The following is a 12,245-nucleotide window of genomic DNA, read 5'->3' as shown; positions in this document are numbered from 1 at the left end:
GAAAGCAGAGGCATTTTTGCCCACTGTGCGGGGCTTGATGCTTCAAGGCATTTGGTACAGAGAAAGGATCAGAGAAATACTATAGTCCCTGGTCTTCCCCAGGAGCCAGGTTCACAGGAGGCAGGCAGCTCTTGGCAGCCAACCTTGAACAAGAAAACCAAAGGTCATAGTTGGGAAAGGGCACAAAGGCTTTCTCACCTAGTGCTGACCGGCTCTCAGTTCTTGTCATCTCATCCGGGTGAACAGTGTCCCCTGCCTTTAACTTAACTCTGTCCTGGGGCTGATTCTACCTAAAATTCCTTCACACATAACAAACAAGGTTTTTGTTTTTCTCCCAAAAGAGGTGTATGTCCTACGGCACAGGCGGAGGCCAGGAAGGTAGCTACAGAGGCTGGTCACTACAGCCAAATCCCAGAGTATCACTCTAGCACATTTCAAAATACTCTTCTTTCACCTTATCTCATTTCATCATCATCACAGCCTGCAAAGTGGTGAAGATAAAACATTTATCCTGCCTCTGAGAGTAGGAAAAAAGCCCCCGTGATGTAGGTAGATTGTGGCTAGGGGTTACAGAACTTGGAGGATAAAACGAAGCAGATGTTTGATCCACCCCCTCCTCCCTGTCTTGACTGCTTTACTGACAGCTGCCCTAAGGGCATCCTAAGGACTGCTGCATGTTGCTGTAAGTCCTGTCCATTCCCCAGTCCAGGGGCTTCGCAGAGACACCCAGGCAACTAAGTGGAGAACTCAGTTATATGTACAGCCCCCTGCATCTCTCCTCAAGGGCAGGAGCAGCTTTAATGGTGAGGCCTGTGACACAGCCTGCCTACGTCAGTCTGGGAGGCTGGCTGACGTCAGCTGTGACATGTAATTGCTTATTGTTGGCCGAATCACAAGAGGAAAGTTACCGTGACAGGACTGTTGGGAGCCCTGCTCAGCACAGAGGGGGGATGGGAGCAGGGCACAGCCAGCACCCCGCCCCGGTGATGGTGTGTTCTCCTCCAAGCTGGCTAAGAGTCCTAATGCTTTCCCCAGTCTGTTCATCAGATCTGAGAAACAGCAAGAGGCGAGGCTGGGGGTGAGGGGCTCTTTCTAGAAAAGACAGGCACAGTGAAATACAAATGGGGAGTATTTTTGCTTAGTTGGTTAAGGCCCACTGGAGGTCAGACTTCTTTCCCCAAATACTAAGTCACCCAGAGGGTCCAGAAGTAGTGTTACTTCTGGGTAGGGTCCATCTCAGTGTTAACTGCATGATACTGAAAACAAGGATAGGAGCTTGAAAACGTACCTTTCTTTCAAAAAAGCACAAAGCCTGAGTGCCACTTCTCAAGTTAGTACTGGCTTGTAGGGCCCCTGCCCTATCTAAAGGCAGGAATGAAGAGCCCAGGGAGCCCATATGCTCAGTGGGAATTCCTCATGACAGAGGAATGCTTAGCTGTGCCCCTGCAGAGCCGTTCTTTTCAGCAGCATGCCTAGGAAATCAGGACACACTCAAGGTGAGTGAACTTCTGCAGTGATCCAGGGCCTGGCTAGTTCTGCATTTGATGTAGGAGTGGCTTCTGTCTCACCCCTGCAGCTGGTTGTGGTGGACAGATGCAGCTTGTAGCATGCCTCAGCAAGTAAAACATTCCAACCAATGGTACATCTTCAGTCTGGTAATCCATGGTAAAGAAGATACCATCATCTTTATTTGAAAGAAGGCAATTAAAACATGCCTCCAGTGGCCAGGCTGAGCAGAACCAGAAGGAAACAGATTTATTTTGTGACTTGCCATGGTGAGGAATTGATAATTGTTGAAGCTGGGTAATGGGTATGTGGAGTTTGATACACTATCATCTCTATTTTTATATATATGAAATTCCCTGTAATAAATTAAGTACATGGAAAATGGAATCTGCTTTGTGATTAGAAAATATAAAAAGCCAGAAATATTTCAAAAAATTGGGGGGCAGTATTATTAGAGATAATACTATAAATCAGAAAGCTTCCTCTCAATCTTGAAGTTAACAAGGTAGGAAATTTGTAATAAGAAGATGAAGAAGTCCTGCCTTTAATGCCTTTTACAGTGAGTCATTCCCACTTCCTGGCACAACACAGAGCCAGTTTTTGTTCTTTTTCTCTTTTTAAAGACATCCTCCAGGAGCAGATTTCTTTGTATGTACACAACCTAATAACTGAATACAGTACAGTATATCCGCAAGCATTTATTGCCTGTTCATATATGCCAGACACTTATTAAGCCCTGATGATGGAAGTCATTGACTAAAGAGCTTATGTTCTAGGAGGGGAGATAGACATGCAAGTAAAACAAAGCACAGCATGACTACCAAAACAACAGGACAATAAGTAAGGGATGCAGCTAACATGGAGAGAGGGCTATGATTCCTAGCTGAGCGGTTTGTCCAAGTGGGGGTGTCCAAGTTGGTTCAGTGTGGAATGGGCGAGTGAGCCACTCATTCCTTCTGTCTCACTTCACTGAATTCTCTGGACAAATTGATCTTTCAAAATACATTGAAATAGCTATTACATGCACTGCCCCTCTGGAGGTTTTTTGAGATAGTACATGCAAAAAGTACATGTTAAGCATACCACTTGGTTCATTTTTACATGTGAATTATGTTTCCATGTAACTACTAGATGAAGATAGAACATTTCAGCACTCCAGAAGACTTTCTCTTTCCCTCTTTCAGTCCATGTCATCTTCCAAATGTGACCAGTACTCTGACTTCTAGGACCATAAAATTAGTTTTATCTCTGTCTGAACTTTGTGTTGACCGGCTCCTTTCTGTCTGCTTTCTTTCGTACATGTTAGGTCTGTGAGCTTCATCCATGTTCTTGCAGATAGCTGTAGCTCCTTTTTTCATTGTTGTGTAGTATTCTGTTGTGTGAAAATACAATTTCTCCATTCTATTATTGACAGATATTTGGAATATTTCCTGTTTGGATATTATAAATAATATCTTCTGTTAGATGTAAGCATTCATTTTTCTTTTCCCTCGGTATCGTTGCTGGGTTATAGGATATGCTTACGGATAGAGAACTTAAGGAAAGGTTGTCTCCCTCTGGGGGTTTTGAGCTATCTTCCTGTATTCAGGGGGTCTGAGCTGCCACCTCACCTGTACTGTGTTTTTGTTTTCCCCTTGCTCTACCCCAAGCCACAGTGTTAAACCGAAGTAATGATTAGGATGCAGAGACAAGGTGCAACTGTGTGAGATGGAATAGCAGTAATCCTTGACTTAAGAGGGAAAGTCTCCAGTGACAGGTTCTCACAGGACACTGTTTTGTTACATCTGTCGTGCCAGCTCCAGTTACATTTTCTAAACACTTGAAAAATTTTGAAGGGAATAGGAAACAAAACATGATGGGGAAGGCCTGTTCCTAAATAGCAAACGTTTGAGCTAAAGCACTGAGCTAGACTTGAAAGAGCTAACGATTATTTGAGTCCAGGCATGATACTCAGCACTGGAATACAACATGACGAACAAGTTAAATACAACTTCCACCACACTTCCACCACACAGGGAGGCAGAGCAGCGACACAGTTTACCATGGGGAGAGCTGTGGGGGGCAAAACACTGTAAAGAAAAACGCTATTGTTTTCATTCACATTGCACACAGTACTGAATACTACACGACTGACACCAGATGCAGGGGTTTTCCACACATCAAGCAATTCTGCAATACCAACTGGGTGTCCCATAATTTAACTCAGTTCCAACACTGTCTCCCTGGAGATAACATCAGATCCCACAGGTTAAGAGCTCAGGCCCATAAGAATGTCTGTACTTCAGATGCCAATTGCAAGTCCAGCTTGTTACCTGCGCTTCTGACCTGTAAATGGAAGTTTCCACTACCCACCTCCTCAGGTTCAATTAATTTACTAGAGGGAACGAGGGCATGAGCAAAGACCTGGAAGCTAGAGAAAGAGCCAGACATATGCAGAGAACTTAGAAAAATGTAAAATCCACCAAGGCTGAAGCATAGTGTTTAGGGAGAGAGTTGTAGCAAGAGATGAAGCTAGAAATGTAAGCAGGTACCAGGTTATAAAAAGCTTAAAAGAATAACAGCAACAGCTGGTGTTTCTGAGGAATTGGCCTTTTTCAGACTCTTAACTAATCATATTTCAGTGTGAGTGTGGTCGACCCACACCAACCTGATCCAAAGCCCATCCTCTTAACCACTCCTATAGATACTACCTTAGAGGGCCATGCTTTATCCTCCTAGGAGCTCAGGTGCTTATCCTTGATACTGTTTTATTTTAGAGGTGTCACTAAAGATAGTGTTTCTCAAAGTAAGTTGAATGATCTTTTATATTGACTTAAATCAGCTATGTTGTTTAAATGCATGCAAACGCAAATCTGGTATAAACTCCTGGTACTTAATACTGCTCATACAGGAAAGTAAATATGCCAGTTAATACAAAACTTTAATAAATTGCAAATTTAAGTAGCGTTAATTTAATGTGACCAATATTTTGCTGCAATTGTCGCTCGTGCCGAGGGAGTGTGGTGCTCACACTGAAGTGCAGCTTCTTTCATTCGGGGCCTTTTTCACCTTGGCCCTGTGTGGAGACCCTGTTTTCTCACACCTCTTCTCTCAGCTTCTGGGAAACTAAAATACTGTTTGGCTCCACTGAGAGCGTGGACATCTCCTACACAAATCCACCTCCTCTCATGGTGTGATGTCAACAGCATTGGAATATGTGAGGCTCTAAAATACAGTTTCTCTATTTTAAATGTGGCTTGAATTCAAAATAATACAAATGTTCCAAACTTGTTAAAATGAGATTCAGTCTGGACTGGGAATTCGGTCTGTGAATGAGAGTGGGAGTGGGGAGTTGTGAGGGTAGTGTTTGCTGGCTTTTGAGGGTTTTACTAAACTTCTGCTTCATGGAGACTTTTCTTACTTTGGTTTTTTGTTGCTTCACAGGGGTCGGTACCAGGAATTATTACAGAAAGATTGGCTACAGATTACAAGGGCCGTACATGGTAAAGACGCTAAAATAACGGCCATACCAGCCTACCTTGATGCAGTATCTTCCTTGAAAGAAAAAAAAATTCAAGATATTTTGAATACTCAGCAGAGAGGCTGAGCTAAACAATTGGACCTACCCTGCCTCCCTGGCAAGGAGCTTCACCTTCATCCTGCAGCTGTGGAGACTAGGAACTGCTTTCAGGGCCAGGCCAGTCATCTGCTGCCCAGCCCACTGAGCTTCTGGTGCTCAGAGCTCCCACACGCCCTCCCCTGCGTGTTCTCAAGTCACATGTTCAGTTTCTAAAGTCTGCATGGAGCCTGCAGTTGACCTACTTTGACTCAACACACAGTGACGAAAGCAAATTAACTCATTTGGGCACCATAATTCATGAGATAAAACTAGCTGTTGTCATTTGGGGAATAAACTTAGGAGTAGGTTATTTATATACTGTAAGGACAAAAAGATTGGAACATATGAAAACTGTTAAACTTTGATCTCTGGCCTTTTACTTTATATACATTCCAGCACAAGAAAATGAGCTTTTATTTTAATGGAAATTGTTCTGATTCCTGTGCTGATGTTTGAAATAACAGCCTGATGGGGAGAGAAGAACCGAAGCTGTCAGTTGAAACCAGCCCTTCTCACTTGGGAGTCTACCATCTACAATAGCCCACTACAAACATCTTTATTTTACATTTTTTATTGTCTATACTCCCCACATTCTTGACACCTGCCAAACAGTGAGGGCAGCACTTCTACCCAGAGAAGAGTCTGGCTTCCCCTGTTGTCTGTCCCGAGCAGGCCGAGTGTGACCCTAAGTCAAAATGTGCTTCCACAAAAGTGGTTTCCTGCATTATAATTCTCTAAGGTAGATTTTGGTTTGTTTTAGAAGAAGAAAGGTAAGAGTTCAACTCCTTTGAAAGCAAAAAAGTGGGAAACAAGCCCAAATCTAAAACTAGGAAAAAGATTGGCTTTTTCAAAGGTTCATATTATATAACTGCCTCTTTGTAACTTCCAGCCAATCTGCAAAGGAGACTCTGCCTGGAGAGAGCCAGTTCTTAAGAGCATAGCTTAACCCTGTGCCCCCTTGGCTTCTGTGCCATTTGACAAAGGTTTAGTAAATGGAATGGATTCTCCTAAAAGGCTCAAAAAATAAAACCTTCAACGTACAGAGAAGAATTTGTGTAAGGTGTTTTTCCACTGCCTGTTACACATGTAGTGACATTTGCTATGAATCTGTGACACTGTTTATTTTCTCCTGGGTGCTGTGTGCCATTTCGTTCAACTGCCACTGGGCACTCGGGCTTGCCACAAAGGCTTTCCCTGAGTGTAGTTCCCTGAGTGTAGTTTAGGGAATTTAGCTACTCATTTGTGCTTGTTTTTTCCTTTAAAAAGAAAACGATTAAACTAGCCGTGCCTGCACCACACTGGCTGTGGGCAGAGTGGGGGGCAAATGGCAAACGCGCGGGCCCAGCCTCCCCTCTGCCTGCGGTGTGCCCCTGGCTTATACAGGGGTTTCTGGGCCTCTAGTTTCTCATCCTCAGTGTCCTGTTTACCTAAATGGATCCCCATGTGTAACGTACAAACAAGTCCCTTGTAAAATTGTAAAAAGCCCTTTAAAATAATTTAGAGCAAGATTTTAAAACAATTGCCTAGGAGCGTGCTCATTTCCAGTGGCTATCAGCCAGTGTTCTATCTGGGTTTTCATCTCAGGACTCAGGAAAATACTCTTTCTTTCTAGCTCGTTGTCAGCCTTCTTTGGAGTGAGTCTCCTAAGCTTGCGTAAAAGCCGCAGAATTTCTAAAGCTACATGGGAGAGAGGGAGAGCAAGCAGAAGCTTCAGCTGCTCTTCTGACTGCCCAGGGCTCTTCCTGGTGTGTGTGGTGCTTGGCGCCTCCACAGCCTGGCCGGGCTGGCCCTCACAAGACGGGTGCGCCTCAGTCCCACAGACCGCTTCCTGAGAAGGGTCACTCCAGCCTCAGCACAGAAGCTTTTAAAGCCTGTATTTCTGACCTCTATTGAACAAACCTTAGCAACCACCTCAAGCCTCGTCAAAGAGCTCGGCTTTTAGTTCACCTTGTTAAATCACCTGGAGAGTTGGGTTTTTTTGTTTTTTTGTTTTGTTTTGTTTTGTTTTAATTAAGCCATATCACAGACAAATCCGCTTAGAATGTAGATTTTAAAAATAGATTATCACCAAGTAAAACTAGGGTTTCTCAAAGTTGGGAAGGAATCAACTTCCTTTATGGAAAGATTTCTACTACCCAAAGGAATACTAAAGTACAGCTTAAGAACTAAAACCTATTCTAAGAAAACATCTTTCAAATTGCAAATGTCTATTTCCAAAGGTGTGGGTGTACATGTTTAGATATCATCTAATCAAAAACAACAATTTGTTCGTGAACTCAGGCCCCTGAGTTTAAGAGCTCAAGACCTAGGTTCTGAAAACCTGGGCTCTGTATTAACCCTGAAGCTCTGGGGGTGCCCCTCACCTTTTGAGCTACATTTAAAGGCTTATTTTAGAGAGAGTTGGGGGGGAAGGGGCGGAGGGAGAGGGAGAGTGAGTTTTAAGCAGACTTTTGTGCTAAGCACAGGGCCCAACGCGGGGCTGGACCTCACAATCCTGAGATCACAACCTGAGCTGAAACCAAGAGTCAGTCACTTAACCAACAGAGCCACCCAGGTCCCCCTACAATTCCCCTCTTAATGTGGGATAAACACAGCTCCTAGGACAGGTGCGAGGATCAGCTGTGGTCACACTGGAGGGATAATGCAGACACCATGACATTCTCTTCTATATAAACAGTGGTTACTCTAGTGAAGTGGCTTCTCGACAGAAGGGTGACCGTGGGACATAAGCTTATCTGCCCCTTAGTAAATTCCCGATGATGGTAGTAACTCCTGCCTGCAGCAGAGTGCAGGTTCAATGAGCTCATGTATATAAGCCCCTTAGTGCAGGGCTGTTCAACATAAAACACTGGAAGTACTAGCTATTATTAAATCTAACAAAATGCAGTATTTGGCCCATTTTTAAAAGGGAGTTTCTTATGTTAGCAATAGAATGTGGCTTTTTCCTAGAATCCCTAAATGTTGCTAGAAGCCAGTCAGAAAAATAGTGTCTCTGGTGCTCTGTGGCCTTTTCTCCCATCCTCTAGTTGGTCCTTCTATGTCATTCATTTAAGTCTAGGGTTGCAAATTGTCAGATCCATGCTCTGTGGGACAAGAGACTAGCTGAGATATGGAACAGAAAAAAGCATTTTAAAATACCACTGTAGGGGTGCCTGGGTAGCTGAGTCAGTTAAGCGTTTGCCTTCAGCTCAGGTCATGATCCCGGGGTCCTGGGATTGAGTCCCATGTCAGTCTCCCTGCTCAGCGGAGAGTCTGCTTCTCTCCTGTCCCTCTCCCCTGCTCATGTTCACTCACGCTCTCTCAAATAAGTAAAATCTTTAAAAAATAAAATTAAATTAAAAATCAGTGTAATTCTGGGGGCTTCCCAGAATACCGTCCAATATCAATATGGACTGCCGGTCTCCCCTGCTTGTGCTGGTGACTCTGTCCACTTGGGGAGTCCCTCCAAGGGAGTTTAGCAGCCTCTCAACGTGGGGAGCAAGGTGGTGCCGCATTTCTATGTATTAGGGTTGCCTGTGCCTGCAATACACTTCTGCTTGACTCCGGGCAGGCAGTCTCAAAAACTAACTTTACAGACTCTTGAAAGAAACTGATTTTAACACTTTTTTTTTTCCCTCCCAAATTCATTTTTTTTCCCTCCCCAATTTTTTTTCCCTCCCAAATTCAAACTGGCTGCTTTTTTTAATACCCAAATGGGCAACACTATTACACCTCCGTCTCTTCGCAAGCCTAGAACACCCTCTCTTCCGCCTGGAAAACGCCTTCCAGGGAAGGAACTGGTGTTGCCGGGCCCCACTGTGCTGGGCGCAGGCCCTCCCTGGGCTCCGCCAGGCAGTCCTCACCCAAAGGGGAATGCCGGATCCCCGCCCGGGCTGGGGACTTGACCTCCGGGCCTCGAGTCCCAGGCGGGGCTGCCACTGCCCAGTTCCGGTCGGTACCGGTCCTGAAGCACCTGGGTGGCCTGCACTGGAATGTGGGAGTGCCCCCCGCACCCCACGGCCCAGCTGCTGAATGGATTTAGGATTCGAGTCCGTCAGTGACTCAGCCTTTCCCACCCCACACTACCCCATGTTTCCCGTTTTAAGGGGAAGAAAATTGTCAGCTTCTGTTCCAAGCTGTGCAGCCCGCGGGCAGGAGCAGCGAGTCTGCGCTTTCACACCATTTCGGCCTCACAACAAACAGCCTGTGAGGAAAAGCCTGTCATCAGCCACCCCGGCTGTAAAACGGCAGGTAGAAGTAAATGAGGGCCTCTAGAGGGAATGCCAAGAGTCTGCTTTTTTTTATTTAAATGAAAATCGCTTTTGGTTCTAAAAATTATATATGCTCATTATAAGTAATTGAAACAGAAAAACACAGAGTCCCCGAACCCCACCACCCGGGAGCACCGCAGTGAACTGACGCGTACCCACCGTCCATCTGCACACGGATGATCAGGTCGCATCAAATGTCCACGCTGCGCATGTTGCTTTGTAAGCTTTGTGACCTGATGAACTATAAACAAGCACCTTCCTGTGTCCATACACACAGATGAGCTCAAGCCTTTCTAACGACTACCTACGCTTACTCTGTGGAGAGCGAACACTCCCTTGTCTGCAGATGCCACCGCTTGTTTAAGCGGGGCTTTCATATCTTCCATTCGCGTCGTCACCACAGCTGGAATCATGTATGACATGGGGGCTGCCCACGTAAGTGGCTTCGACCCTAAGATTGGCCTCTTTACACTTGTTTCCTAAAGCGTTCCCTCCTCCACGGCAGGCTGCTTCCGTGTCTACCCCCAAGCCCTCCAATCCTTCATTCACAGGCCATCCTGCAGGAGCTGGGGAAGGAGCAAACCCGCCTGGAGCTTGCCCTTTCTCATTCAGAAAGCGGCAGCACACTTGATTGTGAACAAGGCCCGTGATGAAAAATGTCAAGCTGCCGGTTCACGGAAAGGCACTGGAGCGTGAACGGAGATCAGAGGGGACTGGGCCTTATCTTTTCTCCCCTGATGGAAGTCGAGTCAGATTTCTTTGCCAGAAAAGGTTATCCTCTTGTCTCGGGCCGATCTTGTCTGTGAGGCTATGAGGGCAAGAAGGTGACCGCTCCTGCTGTCCCAACCAGGGCAGGTGGAGGCGGGCTCAGCACCTGAACCTCTAGGAAAAGCCAGCCTGGCTTTTAGCTGCCTGGGTTCAAGGCTTGTTTCCACCTGTTGTCAAGCTTTACAAGAACTAGGGTCTCAGGCCACTATGTATCTGGGGTGCTGGGGCAGCAGCAAAGGATCCTTTACATCCATCTGGGGAAAGGAAAGGAATGCTAGGAAAGTGGGGGGAGAGCAGAGAAAGAGAAGTAGTACCTGTTGAACAGGTAGTCCTGGTGTTGCCCCCCACCCCCAACAACCTTTGGAGAAATTACGGCCTCCATTTTACAAACTAGAAACCAAGGTCCCAAATAGTTAACTAAGTTAACCAAGGCCACAAAACTAGGAAATGAAGGGCTGAACATAAAGACAACAAATTGGCATTCACCTAAGGACTCTGAAACCTATGAGCAGTGGTACCTGTAGAATTTCTAAAACAGGGTTTCAGGGGCGCCTGGGTGGCTCAATGGCTTAAGCATCTGACTTTTTTTTTAAGGTTTTGTTTATTTATTCATGAGAGATGTAGAGAGAGAGGCAGAGACACAGGCTGAGGGAGAAGCAGGCCCCTCACAGGGAACCTGATGTGAGACTCGATCCCAGATCCCAGGATCATGCCCTGAGCCACCCAGGTGTCCCAAGTGTCTGACTCTTGATTTCAGCTCAGGTTGTGATCTCAGAGTTGTCAGGCTCCACACTCCGCAGGGAGTCTGCTTGAGATTTTCTCCCTCTGCCCTTCCCCCACCCCTCCACCTCCATGCTCACTCTCTCTAAAATAAATAAATAAATCTTTTTTAAAAATAAAAAAGGGCTTCAGGCTGGCAATTGGGTTAGAAAGGGATTTTTTTTAAAGCTACATTTGCCTAGCAGATACTGTCTGCACTCACCCCACCTACCTCAGGCTACCTCTTGGCACAACTGCCAGTAAACTCTTCCTTAAAAAACAACTTGATGGGGCAGCCCGGGTGGCTCAGCGGTTTAGCACTGCCTTCAGCCCGGGGTGTGATCCTGGAGACCTGGGATCCAGTCTCATGTAAGGCTCCCTGCATGGAGCCTACTTCTCCCTCTGCCTGTCTCTCTCTCTCTCTCTCTCTCTCTCTCTCTCTTTCTCTCTCTCTCTCTCTCTCTCTCTCAAATAAAATCTTTAAAAAAAAAACTTGATGAAGAAACACAGCCAAGAGATACATCCAAATAAAGAACCTGGGACTAGAGGCAATATGGAAAGAAAGAACCAGCAATAAGTAATCAATCTACTTAATTAGAGAATTGACACTAACTTTGGAAGTTATTGCTACAGAAAAGAATGGGAGCTTCTGGGTTAAAATGGAGGATTGAGCACACAGATATAGTTTTGCTTCCACCTGGAAGCTCACAACACAGACTAAAGGGGATTTTTAAAAAAAAAAAATCCATACCACAGAAATGACAGAAGAGATCAAAGTGATAAGATTTTAGAAGCTATAGAGCAGATCGTAGTAACTCACTTAGTAGTTGAAACAGCAATGGAGAAAGTTCACAGCCAATACAGCTCATACCACAGAAACCAAAAGCCACAGGAACAGGCAGCTGCAAACACTGGAGAAGAAGGGAAGAGACAAAAATCAGGACTATGGAAATCATTTGATAGCAGATAGGTCCCTGGGTCCCTGTACCAGCTCCTTCCACGAAGCAGATGCTCTGTTCCCACCTCAGCAATAGTCTGGAGGTTTATTTTCTGAAGAGCATCAAACAGAGCATCTTTGAAAGAGAGAACCCTGACGAAGTTGAAGGTTGGGTAATATAATTGAAAACAGGATGATTAAGTGAACCCATGCACACGGAACAGTGAGTCCTAAGAGTTCCAGCCATCTTCTCCAACTCCAATTTTCAGAATGCAGGCAGCTGAAACTTTTCCCTACAGACCAGAAATTGAAAGGCTCTTTTGGGGATTCTAACCAGCCCTAGACGAAAGACCTAAAAGAGACTGTCGTTTGGAGTTCCTCAGGAAACAACACAGATGGCTACTCCACAGCAAGATCAGTAAGCCCC

At 45.4% G+C, this 12,245-nt stretch overlaps 1 protein-coding gene across 1 annotated transcript in view; it reads left to right on the top strand.

Annotated features, from left to right (window-relative positions):
• The window catches only part of ELP3 (elongator acetyltransferase complex subunit 3), a 92,385-nt gene extending 86,231 nt beyond the window's left edge, over positions 1–6,154 (top strand). The window contains exon 15 of the mRNA XM_025463000.3: positions 4,930–6,154. Within this exon, the coding sequence (XP_025318785.1) occupies positions 4,930–5,006 (77 nt within the window). The 3' untranslated portion in view covers positions 5,007–6,154. The remainder of the gene's footprint in view (positions 1–4,929) is intronic.
• The last annotated feature ends 6,091 nt before the right edge of the window (positions 6,155–12,245 follow it).

The sequence above is a fragment of the Canis lupus genome, chromosome 25 (genome assembly GCF_003254725.2).
Source record: "Canis lupus dingo isolate Sandy chromosome 25, ASM325472v2, whole genome shotgun sequence".
NCBI classification, from domain to species: Eukaryota; Metazoa; Chordata; class Mammalia; order Carnivora; family Canidae; genus Canis; species Canis lupus.
Note: the sequence above shows the minus strand (reverse complement) of the source record. Positions and strands in the feature narration are given on the sequence as shown.